The sequence below is a fragment of the Octodon degus genome, unplaced genomic scaffold (assembly GCF_000260255.1).
Source record: "Octodon degus isolate 3935 unplaced genomic scaffold, OctDeg1.0 scaffold00267, whole genome shotgun sequence".
Lineage (NCBI taxonomy): Eukaryota > Metazoa > Chordata > Mammalia > Rodentia > Octodontidae > Octodon > Octodon degus.
The window spans coordinates 2396481-2416807 of NW_004524843.1; the positions used below are offsets into that span (position 1 = coordinate 2396481).

Sequence of the window (20327 nt, forward strand, 5' to 3'; positions counted from 1 at the left end):
GCAGAACCAGGGATTGAACTCAGACCCTTGTGCTTGCCAGGCAAGTGCTTATTCTACTGAGCCATCTCCCCAGCCCCTGAAACATAAATTCTAAATGATAATATAGTTACCACAACTTAGTTTCCCTTGATTTACACACTGCATTAGCCTAGGAATATTCCACATCAATCCTTTAAACCTCATATACCATGCCTGACAGAAAAGCTCATGCTGTAGTGTGCCAGGACTTGGGAGAGACGGAATGCCAAGCTGCCTCAAGTCTTCCTCATTATAACCTAGACCTTGCACTGCCAAACATATCCCTCCCCCAGTCACACCTTCACTGATGAGAGGTTCCACTAAAAAATAAAACAAAATGACACCCTCTCCCCCGAATCATTCCATCTTTCCTAAAGTGTTCGCCAGGAACTGGATGCTTTCTTTTGAAAGAATGATACTAGAAAATGACCATTTTCATTAAACCAGTTGGTTGGCACACCAAAGGTATCTAAATGAGTGGAATCCACTCAAGAATATTTTGTTCTTAGGTCATTGTTCTGTTTGATCATGTACAACAATTTTCTTTCTTTTTTTAACATAAGGAACAGTAAGGGTAAAAAAGAGAAAGGACCAAGCTGGCCCATTCTTAGCGTTGTAGAAGCCAGGCTCGGCGTCAGGGGGTCCCAGTACTCACGGGTGAAATGGTTCGAGGTGGAGGGATTGACGCTGTCCCCGCTGTCCGCGCTTTCACTGCTGGAAACCTCATCGTCAGATTCCCGCACAGAGGAGCAGGGTGAGGAGCCGTCCACTTCTTCAAACTTCCGCTTTAAAATGCCGCTCATCGCTGCAGCGCTGTCACATGGACCTGGGACGGGGCAGAAGCAACAGAGCATTGAAACATTTAGCATGGCCACCGTCTCCACAGTCACTTTCCTATGTGCTTTACACAAGAGCTGAGCTGAAGCTTTCATTTGAAGAGATACTTGGCAGATTTTCCCCCACTTATTTTCAAAACAACAAAATTAAATATGACTATTTGACCATTTTTCTAACCAAAGCATTTCTATTTTTATTTTTGCAGACATGGTTCATTTTCATGTAGGAATATAATTCCTTTTTGTGGGCCAACAGAAAATCCACCTGAGCCCATAAACTTCTGTTAAGATAAACGTCAGCGTCCCTCAAGGACCTAGGTGATTATTCCATTACAAAATTCACCTGGAAGAAATGCTCAAAACAAGTTGCAAAAACTTTACGCTTAAATTTTAAACTTTGAGAAATATCAATATAATTTGAAATCCAATCTGAATTTAAGTCACCATCACAATAAGGTAAAGTGTCCCCATGATGTGTAGTTGCTGATCTGCGGCTTGTTCTTTTTAAAAACCTGGTGACACTGCCAAGCAGAAAAGCCTCCTGTGAGGATAGACTTAAGCCAGAGGAGAACCTGATCCTTAGGCTTTATCACACAGAAATGTTTCCACTTCTCTGGCGTGGTTTTTAGCAGTTCTTAACACTTATCTTTGACATAATCTGGAGTGTCTCATCTAATAAAAACCTGTGACTACTGCATAAATAAATAAACAAAAAATAAATAAATACCTCCTGCACCACTGAATGGAAAGTGCTGGGAATGCTTAGGAGACAGTTTCCTTCTAGTACTTTCTCTTAGATGAACAGGCTCGGCACTCTTCTCCCTGCCCTTTCTCGACCTTGCCTATTTTACCTTGATATATGCAGAGTCAGCTAAAGGACATGTACTTCCTTTGCAATCTAGGGAGGTTTCAAGGGGTGAGCTCCACATAAATTAGTCACATGGACATGATCTTACAGTGCTAAATTGGGTTAACTTAGCTGAAAGTATTACTAAGTCAGTTCCATGCCACCTCATTTACATCAGCTGATTTTTGGCACGCCTCTGAGTTCTTTAAGCCAGGTTTTCTTTGTTGCTTTGCGAGTGTTTCGATCAGTCCTGCAGATCAAGAGGAAGCAAGACCCTTAAAATTATTCTAAGGCCCACTCTGCTACCTTATCTCAGTACTGCTCTATAAAATCTCTAAAATCATCTCTTCTCTGTTCAGATCACAGAGAAGCAGCCTGCTCAGATCCCTTGAGCTGGGCCAGCTTTACACTGTCTGATTCAGAAGTTTTCAAAGTGTGCTTCCTGGGTCGGTAGCAGTAGGATCACTAAGAGGGAGGTGCTGTAGAAATGCCCTTCTCAGTTCCCCTTCCAGATTTGCAGGTGTCAGAGATTTCCAGGGCGCAACGCGCTGTACTTGACAGGAGTTTGGAAGCATACTCAGATCGGATGGCCACTTGCCCAATTTCCAGTTCTGCTCCAGCGTCTCCCTCCCTGGATTCATCTGCTTCAGGTTTGTCCACCTAGCAGCCCAGAGACACCCCTCACTCCCACATCGACTCTTAGCCAAAGAGAATCTGTTGACCACCTCTAGTATGAGTTCGGTAAAATGAAGCACAGTATTAGATATAGCTTAAGTATTTATTCTTAACTCCAGTTGATTCATTCATCTAAGCGCGTGTTGAGTAACTGGTATAACTGATGCCTTAAGTGGGGTAAGGGATGCAAAAGGAGTTTGAGCACGTTACCTGCCTTCAGAGTGCAAGCATCCACGCTGCTAGACTCCATCAAATACAGCACGATTCATGCTGTTTCATTAATCCATGTCTTCTGCCTGACTAGCGCAGTAACAGTGAAGGCAGCTGATAGCAACTGGAAGATGTATCAGTGTCCACTGTTTCTGAGAATAAAATGGATTCAATGCTGATTTTACCCCACTCAGATTAGCATATTATTTTCTTCATCTTAAAGAGTGTGAAATGTAGAAAATGTTCATGCATATCTGAGCAGGGTGAAGAGGATAAAAAGAGATATTTTAAGTAAAGTCTCGAAAAAAGTAGGACAGGATATAAATTTTAAAATGGTTCACTTCAAACAAGATGCAAAGCAATTCATGAGGGAGAGGCTCCAAGACATAAAGCAATACATTAAAAAAATCTGTGTTTAAAAGTACATTTTTACAAGTATATTTCATAAGAAGATCTTGCAATGGGAACAGTTAAACACCTCATCTTTCTCAAGCTCTATTCCTTTCCACTTCCTCACGAAAGGCAGATTTCTCAAAGATCAAGGACACCCACTGGGCTAAAGGGAGCCGTGTTCTGACATCACAATCAGTGGTACTGCTTCTCTTTTTGCTCTTTTTCACTTCCTGAGTTCGAGCACCGGTACCGAAAACGACAGGGGGGATGCTGGAAAAATGGTATGAGGATTCTGACATTGGCCGTTTTCCTTTGGTTACCAAATTTGACACTGACAAGGCTTAAGGAATGGCTCTGTGACCTGGGAGTATAATTTCTGTCTAGATCTCCAGTACTGAAAGACCCAAGATGAAGGAAGAAAGGAACTGACTGCCTGGAGAGGGAGCGCTATCTAGACTAGAAATTAAATGTTGAAATAATTTTAAGGGAACAGAACTATATATATATATATATATATATATATATATATATTCATATGAAACTAACAGCCAAATTGTACAGTAATGAAGCAAACTACCTATCTAGTTTCACTGCCTTCAAACAATATATAATAATTATATTAAAATATAACAAATTATGATGGCAAATGGCTCACTGCTTACCAAAATGTATCCTTGAATATAGTGAGTAGTGGAAGGCTAAGGGGCAATATGGTTTTCTCCTGCATCATCTTACTGGGTGAGAAAGGGGTACAAGAAGTTATGGTGAAGACCCTGTTGATAAGGTAGTGCAGCCTAGTTTGCTGGTGTCTTGCATTGCTTCTCTACGAATGTAAGAATAGCAAGCAATATGTGGCTATTTCTACAGGTGAGGAGAATGAATGGCTATCTTATTGCTCCCAAGGCTCTTTAAATATAATTAAACTTGGTCGATATGAAAACAATGAAATAGGGATAAACATTTCAAATTGGCCTTACGTGCATAAAAGCCCAAATGAACACCAAGCATATATTGATGCTGTTTCTCCAACTTGCCACTGCTGCCTGATCTTTAGGCTAGATGGTACACTATTCTTTCAGATCTCCTCTTAATTTTTGTCCATAGCATTTATTACCTCCTAAATTCATATTACACATTTATGCATTTCTATGTTTATTGCTTATTGATTTCATTTTCTGGAGAAGAGTGAAAGGCAAAGGACCTTTGTTTTCTTTATTGATGTTCTAAGTGTATAGAACAGTGTCTCGTGTAGAGCAGGTGCTCAATAAGTATTTAAGTGAATGAATGAAATCCTTTCATTTCCATACTTTATCCTGTCTGTTTCCTCGCTAGATTGGAAGTTTCAGGAAGGCCCAAAGCATGTCTCTCCCCCTCACTGCTCTACCATCTCCTAATGATAAAATTTCTGGCATAGTTGATTGAATGAAAATCAAAATGAGAGATAAAATGGGCCTTGCAACACAATACAATTATTTGTTTTCTTATTTACTTTCCTGACAAACAACACAAAAACCAGTTATAGATTAACACAAGGAAAGGGCTTGGGAAGATGCTGGAATAACCAAAACTTAGAAAATAAGGTGATTGGGACAGCTTTGGTGCCAATAGCTACAGAAATTCTTCAGTCTTTTCTCCAGAATTTGTTGTTACCACATTTGTGGCTCACTAACTTCTCTACATTCTCACAGCCCAAGTTTAATGTTTCAAAGGATGAAAATCTATGCCTATGCTGGGTTAGATGTCCGTACATGGGTGGTTGGACCCTGGGCAGTGGGTGGAGGGAAACACTGAATATGCCGCCACCTGAAGTGAAAGGTTGGATTCCAGAGAATCTAACTCAGAGACATCAGTAAGTTCCTTGCACTTCAAAGCCAGTCTTCTGTCCCTATCCAACCTGATTTCTCTTACTATTTTTATTAATCAATTAATATATGAACTTGGGTTTGCTTGGAATTCCCCTTTCTCTGCATTCATGTTCTCTTATCTATTTCCCTATTTAATTTAGAAACTACTTTAAAAATTACTAAGTACACTTATTAACATGTTATTCTTGATTAGCAAATTCTATTTATTTCATATCTGTATTGGATGTAACTATTGCTTAGAAGCTTCTCCAGACCTGAAAAAAATGTGCCCAGAAAAAAAGTGATATAAAAAGAGCCATTGTTTTTTTGCTTGTTTGTTTTTGTTTTTTTTGCATTTTAGGGAAGGGTCTACAGGGTGTTCAGGGACTCACTACTGTATCAGACTCATTGTGATCCACCTGTTTACAGCCTCCCAAGAGCCGGGGTTACAGGCGCATGCCACCACACCCAGTCTCAGTTGCTGAGCCAGTGTACCCCAACAAACCCTTGCCCCCTGCACCTACTTACAGGTGCTTTAATCCACTGAGCTATTTGGCTGGCCTTCCACCGTTTTTTTTTTTTTTTTTCCAATGGTGATAAGTATCATTTCATTTAGTCTATTTTTGGCTTATTGAATAGGTAAAGACAGTACTGAGATTGATGGGAAAATCACAATCCAGAATGATATAAGATTATAATAATAGTGAGAGTTTGGACATAAAGAAAAATCTTGAAATAGACAAAAACACATCTTAATAACTTTGGAAGAATGGCTGAAGCTAAATTTTGGGTAAATGTAGAATCTTTCTCATTTTATTTTCTCTTCTGTTGTTTTTGCTTGTTTGCTTTTAACTTTGAAACAGGGTCTCACTCTGTAGTCCAGGTTCCCTCAAATTTGTAACCCTCCTGCCTCAGCCTGCCTAGTACTAGGATTAAGGTATGTGTGGTTTTTGCCAGATTTTTACTGTCTCGTGTTGTCTTAAACACTCCATAGCTTTCACAGATAACTTACAGGTTTTACTATTTCACTTAAATTTATCTAATGTTTAATATTCTATATTTTATTATCTACTATAAAGAAACAGCAACAGAAATCATATCTTAAGAATATCCTAAATGTCCTAATTCTAGCCATCAGAACATTTGCAAAACTTGCCAAATGAAAGTGTAGGATGACTGGTTAAATTTGAATTTCAGATAAAAAGAAGTGAACCCTATTTAATGGAAGATATGTATTTATTTATTATTTATTTTTCATTTGTGTATTTTGGTACAGGGTCTCACTATGCAGATCAGACTCGGGGTGATCTTCCTGTTTTCAGCCTCCTCAGTGCTGGGATTATAGGTGCACCACCACACCCAGACTCTGTCGCCAGCTCAGCGTGCCCTTGGGGCAGGGCCAGCATGGCATGAGGAACGGGGAATTGAGCCCTGATCCCTGCGCTTGCCAAAGCAGGCACTTAGTCTGCTGAGCTATCTCGCCAGCCTAATGGAAGATGCTTAAATTATTACTCATTTATATAAAATTCAGAATTAGCTGAACCTTATATATTTGATGTGACCTTCTTCCTCATTGCTGTCAGTAAGAAAGGACATTGACTATGCAATCAACCTCAGAAAAGCCACCTACAGAACTGAATCACGAACATGAAAACTCTATTCCTGTCCTTTTCCTATGTGTCAGGTCTTTAAGGTGAATCATGAATTTAACAAACACTTGGGAAAAATGACAGGGTGGGTGGTAGTTAGTAAGTTGAAGACAGGCCTGCCTACCACTGAAGCAGGAAGAAGCGAACAAGTCAAAGGAAGTACTTTTGGCTTGGCAAGAATGCCCTTCTATGCTAATGGGGTGGTCCTTTAGTGAGATGGAGGGTTTTTTTGTTGTTGTTGCAGGATGACTCAGCGGTATAGTTCCCGTGAGCTCCAGGTTCATTCAGTCTTGTAATTTCTTATTTCCCAGAACTGTGTAGCACACCCACACTGAGGAAGTATTCTCTTAAGAACAATGAGAAGCACCTAGAGCCTTCTGTTCACTTTCAACCAACACACGGCGTTTTCCTTAGCGCTGTTAATTTTGCAGTTCAGCAAAGTGACAGTCATCATTTACCACAAAGATCAGTGGCAAAGAACCTTCCACTTTCGTGGTGCAGCAGGAGCAAGGGCCACATGAACAGCGAGTGCAGGTGAGGGATGCTTTTCATGATGCATCAGAGAACAAGAGAATCTCTTTTGTATTCTTCCTACAAATTCTTTGTAAGTACGAAATACTAGGAAGTTATAAATCAGTTCCCTTCCAGTGGACTGAATCATGTAAGTGTGCTCACTTCAATCAGCAGCAGACTCACAGCCCAGGAGGCACCAGTGTCTGCACAGAGTCTCACAGAAAAAGAAGCCTTTCTTCTTTAGCTTTGGGGGGTATTTCTGTTGTTTCTTCTGGTTGCTTCACCAAATTCAGATGATGAGAGGGCCCCTGTAACTGGCTGATGAATTGTGCCTTGACTTAGTGTAAATGCTTTTTTTGTGTGTCAGAACCAGGGATTGAACTCAGGCCTTTGCACTTGCCAGGGAAGCACTTATTCCACTGAGCCATCTCCCCAGCCCAATTTAGTGTAATTATTTTCGGGGTTTTATGTAGGCTTTGGCTTTTTGGTCTCACTATTAATCTGTATGATAATAACTTTATTAAGATTTATAAAATAAATAAATGGAACTGAAACTGGCTAACAAAAGAAAGAGGGGGGCTGCAGGAGGGGAACAAAAGAAATGACATGTGTTACGTACATGCAACAACTCCTCAAATGAATGTAATCCTTATGTACTGCAAACATATGCTAATAAAAATATTAAAAAAGAGGAGGGAGAAAAGGGAAAGAGATGATGGAAGGAAGGAAGGAAGGAAGGAAGGAAGGAAGGAAGGAAGGAAGAAAAAAGGAAGAAAGAAAGAAAGCCAGCCAGCCAGATGCAGTTGTACTATAACCATTCCCCAAACTGACTGTCAACTGTATGAATCACAAACAGGTACTAACAAAACTTTTAAACATTCCAACTTTAGCAAAAAAGGAAAAGAAAAATACTGTGTGGATGGCTCAACTGTGCAATAGGTGGGAATACCTTAGTCAGAAAAAATAAAATTACCCCATCAAATTATCAGCTCCATTGTCTACTGGCTAAAAGGAGGAGCATGAGGACAGAGGCTTGCTCAGTGGATGGTGAGGGGCTTTTGTTCCAATATTTAAGACAGGAGAATTTAGTTTAAACAGCAAATTTCATGTTGCATGTTATATTTATTTCTTGGATAGCATCTTTATTTTACAAAATGTTCCTGGGTATGTGGATAAATTTTTAATTAATTTAGTTTATATCAACTCCTTTTCATATCCAATTTTTAAATAATGATTTTGAATAATCTGTAATGTTAATCAAATACTGATGTAAAGTTTCCACCAAATAAAATAATCATTATTCTACTGTCCTCAAAAGAAAATTATTTCTTTGACAAGTTTCATTGTTTACTGAACAATTCTTGATTTTTCCAGGGTTAGACTGGTTGAATAAACGTGTATTTGCTTAGTGTTTCAATGATTTCATTTTGTCTTTCCTTTCATATTTTTTGAACTCTTTAGTCTCCTGCAGAAGTGGGAACAAATAAGGTAAAGAATGCGTCTTCAGTGCTCAGTAGTATCTGGCATTATATTTCTCTGAACATTACTTATAGCTAAAATAAATTCCAAATGTCATTTAGAAGACTTTCTCTTTGCTAGCATTGCCACTTTTTTTTTTTTTTATCCATGGTATGTTAGTTTCTGATACTTCCTTCAAGGGTACTTCTAGAATAGGGACTAAGTATTCATTTAAACCTAGCAAAGGGCCAGAGGAGATAGCTCAGTGGAATAAGTACTTGCCTGCCAAGCACAAGGTCTGAGTTCAATCTCCGGTACCAAAAAATCCCAAAACAAACAAACAAACAAAACCAGCAAGGAAGTTGTACACACTTTTGTTTATGTTATTTATTATATCATTTATTCCTACATTTAATTTAATGTTATTTATATCACTTATGTTTTCACGTTTCTTTTACTCATATAAAGCTGGTAAACCTGGAAAAATAGAAGAAGCCATTCTGTAAAGGGATAGGGAAGATAAAGAGATTAAAGATGAAATTTCCTGAGCTCTACTATATGCCAGTGAGTTTACAATGTATATATTAATGAACTTTGAATATTGGCAATGTTATTTTCATTTATAGTTAAATAAATCAAATTTCAGATATTGACACTTCATCAAAAATTCTCAACAGCCGAGATTAGAACAGTATGTCTGGCCTATACCCTTACCATTGGTATCTTTTCCAAAAGATGTTAACTATAATAATAATAAACCAAAAATATTAACTATAATGCAAGGTATTTTTATTTAAAAAATGCACATGCATATGGGATACTCCTACAAGACCAATATTCAATGTAATTATTTATTAGAATGCAAACCACCCTTCTACGGCATGCAAACTGTTGAGTGAGCAAAAAAAAAAAGAAAATGCCTCTAGCATTTATTTCTCTGTGTGTTCTCAGAAAGCACATGTGTTTCTTTAAAGAAATTAAAGAAAGATAACTTTTTCCTCAATGCTAGGACCATTTCTGCCTAGATCCATTTGGCAAGAAACTAGCATATCTGCTGCCAAGAGGAGAGGGATTTGGCACTGATTTTCCAAGGTAATATCCCAGAAGGTGTTTCCATGGGACACCAGCAGCGTGAAAAATGCTGCTGGTGAACTGCCAGCGCGAGGAGCACGGGTGGGCCAAGTGCACCTCTCTGTCCAGATGTCTGCTCAAGCCAAGAGCCCAGGAAGCCCTGCTACCTAATAGCACTGCTGTTGGAGAAATAAAGGTTGTGGGGTTCCCCAATTACATATGAACTCCTCACATGAGAGTTACCAGTGACTTTAAAGATTTGAATTATTGCTTATGTAGTAAATGTCAACCTTTTTGCAATTTGATGAATCGCAGTTTGATAACTTGGTGAAAGACACAAAACTTTCCCCTGGGAAAACACAACGCATATGAGCACAACCACATGTCATCTATTCACAGACTGCCAGGCCAAGAACCTGCCCGGTGGTCATTGTTTCCTTGGCGTGTGGGTGCCCAGAGTGTACAGAAATGATTAGCTGTGAACATGGTAGTTCACAGTATCCAGAGGTTTGAGGATCTCTTGCCTCAGGGTCCCCCGATGTCCAGGACAGGGCTCCTCGCAGCTTTCTCAGTTTCTTTGGGTGTGTGTGCTGAAGGCTTGCTGCACATCCTGGGGGCATTCCCTGCCAGAGTTGGTGCCCTCTTGGCCACCACACAATACTCTTAAACAGCTGCCCAAGGGCCAGCCAGAAAGCTCAGTGGATTAAGGCCCTTGCTTGGGCACGTGCATGGACTGGGTTCAAACCCCGGCAGCATGCCGTTCCAGCCCTGGCCCGCCCCTGGGGCTCACTAAGATGGCGAATGACACTGGGTGTGGTGGTGCACACCTGTAATCCCAGCACTTGGGAGACTGAAAACAGGAGGATCACTATGAGTCCGATCTGTGTGGTGAGAACCTGTAGACCCTGTCCTAAATACATTAAAAAAAAATAAATAAAAACCTGCCCAAACTGGTGTTACACAGACTTTGTGGTTTCATAACAGGAATGGTTCTAGGCTGAGGTACATTTCCCCAGGAAAGATGCCTATTTTTCCTAAAAGTTTACATTGGCTTGTTCTATTTATAGCAATTTTAATCAGCATTTAGGAAGCAGGTGCTCCGAGCCTGACACTTTGCACATATTCTGTGTAACCTCTTAAACCCTAAAAGGCAGTTTTAATAAAGGAAGCAGTTTTTGAAGTCTCCACTATTTGCTCGAGGTTTCATTCAGGGCAGACTCTGCTCCCTAACTATTCCCGGGAAGCAACAACCTGGGTCCAGAAATCTCTCTGAATGCACAGCACCCATCCATGACCCATCATTACCCCATATTATAATTGCTGGAATACCCAATGTTTTCTCACACTTGGCTGTTAGTTTCTTGGTAGACCAAACATGTATTCCAGTGTATGGCTTGCATGGCCATATCTGGGTCGGTTATTAACAAATCACATAATTTTAAGTAAGGAAATAACTTATCTGAGTCTCAGTTTCCACATCTATGAAAATAAGGCAAAAGTCATGACTACAAAAACAGATTCCGATGGAAAGCAGTCTCCACTACTGGAAGACGAATGACAAAACCACAGACCTCTGTGCATGGGCTTTTCGCTAATTCCTCATGAACCCTCCCTTTACAGTGTACAAATTGCATTGGCTGGTCACTTCCGGGTGCCTAAGCATGGGAAAAGATGGCTGGGACAGGATGGGAAGTGTAAGTCAACAGGGCCTTGAGAGACAGAAGCGTGGATGTGCCGGTCCTCACGATGAAGGCACTTGTGGCGCTCTGCAAACACTCATCCTATCTTTTTAAAGGTTAAAGAATTTTCTGAATGTTAAGGGTTTAAAAGAAGTCAAAATAATCAAGGTCTTGTGTCTGTCTGAGAGATATAGATCTTTCACTTTTTTCAATTTTGTATATTTTTATTGCTCTATTAAAATTTGTAATTAAAATGTTTACTTTCTGATGGAAAAAAAAGTAAATAGATTTCTGTCCATCAGTAAGGATACAGGTGGCAGCTCCACTTAGTGATGGTGAAGTCGTTCTCTGTGACTCCCCGGAGCAGATTCCCAGGCAGCTCTCCATGCTGCATGTGCTGGTGTCCACTGGGATTAGCACCAGTGTCAGAGAGCTAGAACCCAGTTTGGAAGACCCTTGGCCCCAATCACTGGTCATCACTTTGTATTTGGCAGAATGATATAAATTGGAGGGCCAGTCAAATAGCTAAGTGGATTAGAGTGCCTGCAAGCAGGTATAGGGGTTCGGGCTTCCAACCCAGGGCCTACCATGCCAGCCCCTTCCCTGGGGCTTGCTGAGACAGCAATTGAGACTGAGTATGGTGGCGCGTGCCTATAATCCCAGTACTTGGGAGGCTCTAAACAAGAGAAGCAGTACGAGTCCAATCTAGTAGTGAGACCCTGAACACCCTGTAGACCATTCCCTAATATACAAGAAAAAAAAAAAAAAAAGAAAGAAAGAAAGAAAAGAAAAAGAAAGAAAGAAAAGAAAGAAAGAATGATATAAATTAACCATACTGGCCTGAACTCATCAAAATCTAGAATATTTCCCTAAATTTAACTTTTAGGAAGTTCCTTCAGTTCGTCAGGGCAGGGAAAACCAATCAAGAACGTGGTAAGCCTTTAAAATGGATGGAAGTTGGTCAAGTTCCTGTTGTAAGGTTATTTTTTTCCAAGCTTAACAACAAAAGTACCTGTGAGATCAATAAAAAAAACTTATTTTAGATGATTTCTGTTAAGATTAAAGAACAGTACTAAGCCTAATTCCTCCAACCAGTGAAACTCACACCATTAATGACAAAAGACCACTCAGATAAGGGAGAATTTGGACTTACTACTTTTGTAGCATTTGAACGTAACATTGTTTTTTCTTGTCAGGGAAGCACTTATTCTACTGAACTACCTCCTGGGTCCCTGTATGTCCAACATTATGTAACTATATCTGTTATTCTGAGCAACAGATTTGATGATAAAAATAGATAATATATCAATCATTGTTAGCCAGCTATTCTTGTTTGGAAAATCTGTAACATATATCTGTTGCATGTTACCCTGTTTGTGTCTTTGTTTCTGATTTTTGTTCTTGTTTTTGTCTTTACTCTTCAAAATAAAATGAAATTATAATAAAAAGAAAAAGAAAAAGTTTCTCTTCAGTCTTTTAGAAAGTTTCTGATTGAATAATAAAATAGACTAACTAGTATGAATAAAAAGGTACTTAAGGAGATATGATACCCTTTTCTGCTGGAGGAATCATAAGTGTAGAATAAAGGAAAAGGAACTTGACACCTATATTTCCCTCATACAGTATTCTAAAGTGGACGTCAGAAGAAAATAAGGCCAACTTTAGAAACATTTTCATCTAAGCACTGAAATCTTGTCAAAGATAGTACACAGACAGTAATGGAGATTTAAAAAATTAGAACAAGTTGAAAACACTACTTTAGACATTCTTTAACATGAATCACCACTTCAGACAAGATATAGATTTACTGTAAGACAAAGAACAATGATTACTCAACCTGCAGCTGACATTGACTTAAGCAGCAATTAGTAAAAATAATATGCCCTGTGAGATTAAATACGGGATGTTCATGTCTTCATGTCTTTCTGGCACAAACTGAAACTGGTTCCCAATAGAAGTAAGTCCCGATGAAGTCATACAGTCTTTTGAAAGCTTGGAATCAATGTTTAGGGAAGTTTCACCTTTCAACCAATTTCCAAAAAAGTGAGTCATGATTTTCATCCAGTTTATCCAAAACTTACTAATATATAGTTTTTGGAAAAGTATTTTGATTTGTGCTACTATTAATATAATTTATAAGCAAAAATGTAGATCTATTTCTAAATTTCTTTTTTTTTAAAGTGTGATTAAGTCAGCTGATATAACACAGTTGATGTTATCCACAAGAAGTTTAAAATACCAATAATTGAATGGCATAGAAACAATTTCATGATCAAATAAACTAGCACTTGTATGTCATTAGGTAGAACCTAATATACCTCTGGCTTCCTCTGAAATAAAGCAAGCCCATAGTCTACGTGTAAGACAGAAACTCTGAATGGAGCACAGAAATGAAAACAAAAACAAAAACTTCTGTTTTAATTGTACAAAGTAAACAAAAATGATAGTAACACCAGGATCAAAACATGGAAAGCAATCAAGGACCCAAAATATGAAACATCAGAAATGTACCTTTTACAACACGTCCTCCAAAGTTGTTTTGACAATTTTGCTTCTAGTTAGAGAGATTCAAGTTTTTTTTTTTTTTTTTTTTTTTTTTTAATGAAACCAGGGATTGAACTCAGGCCCTTGCGCCTGTCAGGGAAGCACTTAGTCTACTGAGCCATCTCCCCAAGGTATCTGTGAATATAGTGTCTTTGTACCCTCTGAACAGCAGTGACCTTGTTCTCTGTTTACCTTCTTTTAAGTCTAAGCATTAACTGTCACATCTATTTGCTGTAACCTCCAATGGAGTTCTGGTACCATCTAAGTTTGGAGAACTTATCTTTTCATCCACTGAAATCTAAGACGTTCCACCTCAATTCTCTCGAACTACGGTCTTAAACTGAACTTTTCCTTTAAATCAGCATCAGGGAATCAACTCCTATGGGTTGAAAAACATTAATATTAGAAATCATTTAGAGATGCTCTTATTGCATACCAAGTATGCATCCTACCACTCCATTGTCATAAAGCCCTATGATACAAAAACTACTAGCACTCCTTTTCAGGTGAAGGCGTTGATGCTTACCGATTTCAAATACTCTGCCTAAGACCATATGGCTTGGAAATCTTAGAGCACATCTTGGGAATGACACCTGGGGAGGGACTTGAGCTCTCAACCATTCTCCTCTCCACAATTCAGCCTCTTTATATTCAGGAGGTAGTCTGAAATCACACATACAGTTAACTAACTATAGGATAAAAGTATTTACTATTAAGAGAAAAAAACCTGCATTATTATATAAATGCTTGGTTTTCAGTTGCTTGTAAGTTGTCTTGTATTTACAATGTTCTAGTGTATTAAATAAAAGTACTTAGGTTTCCTAAAATAAGAGTTCTCAGACCATGGAAGTACTCATATTCAAAGGAGATCAGAATATGAAGCCATTCATTCCCCAAATATTCCAAACTCGCTCTTATTGTTATAGAGTATCTTTTAACACTAAGTACATGGAACTAGCATCCCTTTAATCACCAAGGTTCCTGAGTGCACAAGAACACTGTATCTACTAAGATGATATCAGTTGTTATAGCCCACAATACAAACATGTCATTATTTTCTGTGAATTTTCAAAGCAAAGAGGGTCAATGGCTCATTGTCATATGTTGCTTGTCTGTAACTGAGGATAAAATAAAGCATAAACATGGCCATGATGCACTTCTGCATGGATATGGGGATTCGTAAGGTTCTATGCAGATAAGGACCTGCCCAAGGAACAACTCTTCCCAACTGCCGCAGTGGAGAAAGGCTTTGGAAATGAAGTGGGCTACAAACAATTCCTAAAATTAGCAAACAATGATATATCTGGCACTGCTGATTGGTTATATGAAAGCAAAATAATGTTTTATTTTATTGTTTAAGAGATTCATCATTTCCCCAGTAGATATCAAGAAATTTCAAATTATGGTTGATAATTTAACAGCATATTTTTATTTATTAACAACAAAAATGTCTCATATATTTTGAATTCAAATAATATTCAATGTCCTGAGTATAAGAAAAACTAAGAATAAAATTGCTTTCTTCTCTGTTCCTATGCTTACTACACTATATTTGTGTATGTGCCAGGAGTTTAGTAAACAAAGAAGGTGTACAAGCATGTTTATTTCCCTCCCTCTGGCCAGAAAAGGCTAAGTGGTTTATAATTTAATGTCAAGCAAAGATCACAAAATTTAAATTCTGGGCCTGTCAGATAGCTCAGGGGACTAAATCACAGGCTTAGGCAGGCTCAGGGACTGGGGTTCAATCCCAGCATGCCTTGCCGGCCCCGTCCCCAGGATGCTCTGAGACTGCGATTGAAACTGTGATTGACACTGGGTGTGGCGGTGTGCACCTGTAATCCCAGCACTTGGGAGGCTGCAAATGGGTGAATCACTAGGAGTCCAATCTATGTAGTGAGACCCTGTCGACCCGGTACTAAATACATAAAAAATTAAAAATTAAAAAACCCAAATTTAAATTCCTCTCACACAAGAAGCAAGTACTATGTTAAAATTAATAACTAATAACATGATAAAGAACACAGTAAACTTCTAAGACACATATAGAATGACACATGAAAGCATAATATACTAAGAGGCTTTTTGGTGTGGAGAAATAGTTGGGGTGCAGTTCTGTCCTTTGTAAATACAAGAGTGGAGACAATGATTCTGATGTCACTGAAGGCCCTATGTTGATTTCCATTTTTTCAACAAGACAGAAAAATGATTATTAGTGTCATAAACTTTAGCTACGTGAAAAATCAGTTCATGTTACATAGACTTTTCCAACTGTACTAGATAAAATATCATTGCAGCATTTCTATAGGTCTTAGAAGTCTAATAAGATCTTTCAAATAATTTTATAGTTTTATCATGATTTTATTTTTGACAATATTGATATAATTTCATTTCAATTCTAGACTAGGTAATCAAAAGGCAACTGTTTACTTGGAGTGTTTCTAAGAAATGCAATGTTAAAATTATGTGATTGTTTTGAATAGCCAATAATTATATTGAGGATTTTCCTGTTTTGTGTATGCTACAAATCATTTGGTTCTTCTTTCTATTTCATAGGCTTCAGAAGTTCTGGAGAAGGACAAGGATAGCTAAAACAAAACTTACAACCTACACACAAGATTTTTGAGATGACAACAGTTATTTGCAGAATTTAGACTAAGATCCATACTGCTAGACTGAGAACAACATGTTTGCCTTAAAATCTTTTCCAAGCTTACAATATGGTCCCTAGTTTTAAATGATGACAAAGACAGACCGGTAATCAGAAAGCAGGAATTCAGTTTTGAAAAAATCCTTCAAGATTCCTCTGAAGTCTGATATAACACTATTTCTTTAAGTACACTAACTGCCTATCCCCAAGTATTTCTTTTTAGATTACTCTATTTATGCTTTTACTCTTCAATTTGATTTGAATTGTATTTACATAAATACATTTTTTATATATATTTAGATACCCAGACCATGAGCTTCCTAGGAACAAGCTGCTGAGATTTGTATGGAAGTAGCATGGATCAACGTAATGCAAAAAGACTTCAAAGTTTTGTGTGAATTTGCATAGAGACATAAATTATCTAGGATATTCAAAGCCATAAATTAGCTGCAGGACATATAGAGCTCTCTTGTGGCTCACAGAAGCACAACAATTCCCTTTATTTCACATTTATCTATTATCACGTTTTCTCCAAGAAGCTTCATGAGCTCTCCTTTATGCCTTGCCCTCTGTTTTTATTTCTATATTCAGAATGTGCTTCCTGGCAGCAGTTGCATTTGCAAAGTTAAAAGTGCCTGACTGCCAGAATGAATATTAACCTCAGTTCTTCCCTCCCTCCACCTCCAGCACACGCAGAGGTCACTAGCCACAAACCACAGGCTCCACCTTGGGCTAAAGGTAGAAGAATTGTCAATTAAAAATTGTTAGATTAAATATGATTGAACAATATGAATCATTTTATGTGACTGTTTTAACATGCATCACATATGTAATATTATATATATATGCAGAAATATGCAAATATTGTTTAGACCAGAAGTCAGTATATTCTGATCAAATAATAAACAACTAACTTAAAATATATTCCATTAGCTTGAAATCTTTGAAAGTTTTAAAAGAAAAAGTGTTTAAGGGAAATGGCAGTATTTATGTTTCTTTAGACACACAAAGCATAAATTCCTTTAACCTAAATTAATCTCAGGATCCTGGTCAAATGTCATAATGTCCCCACAGAGTGATAAAGGCCAATAATTTGGCAATGAATAACGACTAGAAAATGAATTTTATAAATATTTGAAATGATTGCCCTTTACTGTTTTGAATGGCCATCTTCCTGTTTTGGTTCCCCCTCGGCCCCCCCTTCCTTCCCTTGAATAAAAGATATTGTTGCCAAACTAACACATCATAATCATTACAATAAAATTAACATTCCTTTTCGAGGGCAAAGAAAATAATAAATTTTATCTAAATATATACCAGTTATTTACATGTAACCATCACAAAATTTGTTTTTAAATATCTTAGGCAAATATAAAAGCAACAAAGAAGTAATTTCATAACTAAATGCTGTTTGTCTTTTCATCTTTTCCAACATATTTGATGTAATACAGACGGATTTACAGTGAATGCAAATATAAGCAACATTTTTTTTTCTAATCAACATTGCAACTGCTGACTTAATACATTTAAATATTTAATGATATGAATAAGCCTTTGCATTGTGCTACTATAAATTTATCTTAGAATGTTTTGGAAACTGAAAGGCAATATGGACCACAAAAATGAGCATACATTTGTTTGGTGCAGGCCAGACTTTACTATGATGTAATCTCACGTTTTACTAAAGTGTGATATTTAGGAGCTGGAAACAAAACAGACTTTTGTCCTGCCTGTGACATTTCTGAGGATCGCTTTCCAACCCAGATGTAACTGAAAGGAAAAGTCGTAGGAAGTTGAACATGCTGAATTCAAACAGCATTGTCTGAAGTCCCAAAGAGAATGACAATCAGCAACATCTGAGGATTTAAAGGCTCTAATCCAAAAGTCAGAAATTATTTCTCTGATAAGATAGATAGCAGTAAACTATAGAACAAAAACTCTCAAAACAAAAAATGCTCTTTTAGAAGTAAAACTTGCTGAAACTATCGTTATCGTATTATATGGGATATGAACAAAAGAACTCCATTATTTAATTCCAGATACCTCATCAGACTCTTGGGCTACAAACTCAGTTCTGATTGCAAACACATTTCCTAAAATATCTGAGGAGATGGAAGTGGACGTTTATCTCAACATTTCACACGTATAGCTGTCTACAACCAAAACCTTACTCAGAAAATGAAATTATCTGTAGGTCCAAACCCCATTTTTTTCTCACATGACATCATTCGGTCGGAACAAAAACCAAAAGTTTTAAATAGAGAAAACATTAAAGAAAAAAAAATGTTAACAGTTAAGGAAAGCCTGAAAACCATAAATACCCTGCCGGTTGCCACAATGAATTTAAAGAGCCAATCCCCATCAGCGTCTTTGATGGAAATAAACCCAGGCGCATCGGGAAATCTCACCGTACCTGCACGCACTTTAAGTGGCTACGACACACACGCTGCAAAATCTTCGCTCTCGGAAATGCAGCAGGCTTCATTGAGCTGCTGCAAGACACTGCTGCAGAGAAGCCCAGGATACATTTTTTTCAGGCATCCGAGCCAGCTCTCCACCAGCTCGGTGACCTTTGAACTCCCTTCTGCCCCCCTCCCCTGCTTCTGCAGTCTCAGCCGGGGAGCTGGTCTCATTTGCATAAGGCGCAGGCAGGGCTCCAGCAGCCGAAACGGAATGCTGGGTAAGGAATTGTGCAGCCGCAGTGCTCGCTGCCGGGGCACCTGAATCCCGGGAGCGGGGCTGCGCGGCGGGGAGCGGCACCGGCGGCGCGGGCTGACATTCCCCCGCACTATTAATGGATACATAATTCCAACGTTTGTTTCGCAGTCCTGTTCTCACCGTTTACCCCATCCCCACCGAACGCAGCCGTCTGCAGCAGCGACGATGGTAACCAAGGAAACCCAAATAGTCAAATACTTCATCTAAATACATGCGGAAGGCCAATTTAAAATTTTCATTAACTTCTCTTGTTTTGGAGACACACGGCTTTTAAAAACTATTAAATATGCATGGTACATACGATCAGTCACATGGCTCTATCTTTTGTTGCGGTGATTTAGACAGCATCTTGCGGTCATAAATTTATATTAGGCGCTACACAAAAACATAAAGTCACTATAGTCATTCTGGAAAATGTTAAATGTGCCCTAGTGCCTTAGAGACTATCATCCTAAGTGGTGTCCAGAAATTAATGGCAAAGAATTTAGGTCCCAAGACACTTTTAAAATAACACAGCAGTAAAAACGTAGAGCAAAGTTAACCTATATATTTAAAGACACATATAGCAGTAATGCTTGTCTGTCTTTGGCAAAGACATTCAGTGCTGTGCTAGTACTTGCTAGTTATTTCTTCGCTTGGTTTCCTACACACAGCAATCTCTTTCATACGGAAACTTGTATATTGCTCCTGAACGTAAGTGGCTATTTTCTAGATTAAAAAAAGGTCCTGGGTGTACATATTTTTACGCATATACATGAAGGCATGTATTCCCTCCTTTTAAATAATGAGCCAATGGAAATATGCATCATTACATAATTGGTCCATTCCTGTTTTTAAAATTAAGCTAATTTGTTTTTTTCATATGTGAATTAATGTCTTCGAAAGAAATGGTTTTATGTAATACTCATGTCCATTTGTCAAATGAAACACGAAAAATAAAAGCCTATACAATTAATATAAATAAATATTAATATAATTACACTTAAAAATTATTTCAATATTTTCTTACTTTAAAATTTTTACTTAAGTATTTTAATCCTGTTTGCAGCATACTAAAGACATCAATACATTTTGAGGATTGATCTAATTTATAAGACAAACTATGGTAAAACAGAATTTTTCATGCTGGTAGATATTCATTTGAAGCTTTTCACTTGAGCTATTTATTAGTACTATTCTGCTTTATATTATTTCTGCATACACAGATTAGAAATTGCTGGATGAA

General features: G+C 38.0%; 1 protein-coding gene across 1 annotated transcript in view; it reads right to left on the reverse strand.

Moving 5' to 3' along the window:
- The window catches only part of Csrnp3 (cysteine and serine rich nuclear protein 3), a 103006-nt gene that overhangs the window by 82172 nt on the left and 507 nt on the right, over positions 1-20327 (reverse strand). Inside the window, exon 2 of the mRNA XM_004646390.2 lies at positions 674-844. Within this exon, the coding sequence (XP_004646447.1) occupies positions 674-821 (148 nt within the window). The 5' untranslated portion in view covers positions 822-844. The remainder of the gene's footprint in view (positions 1-673; positions 845-20327) is intronic.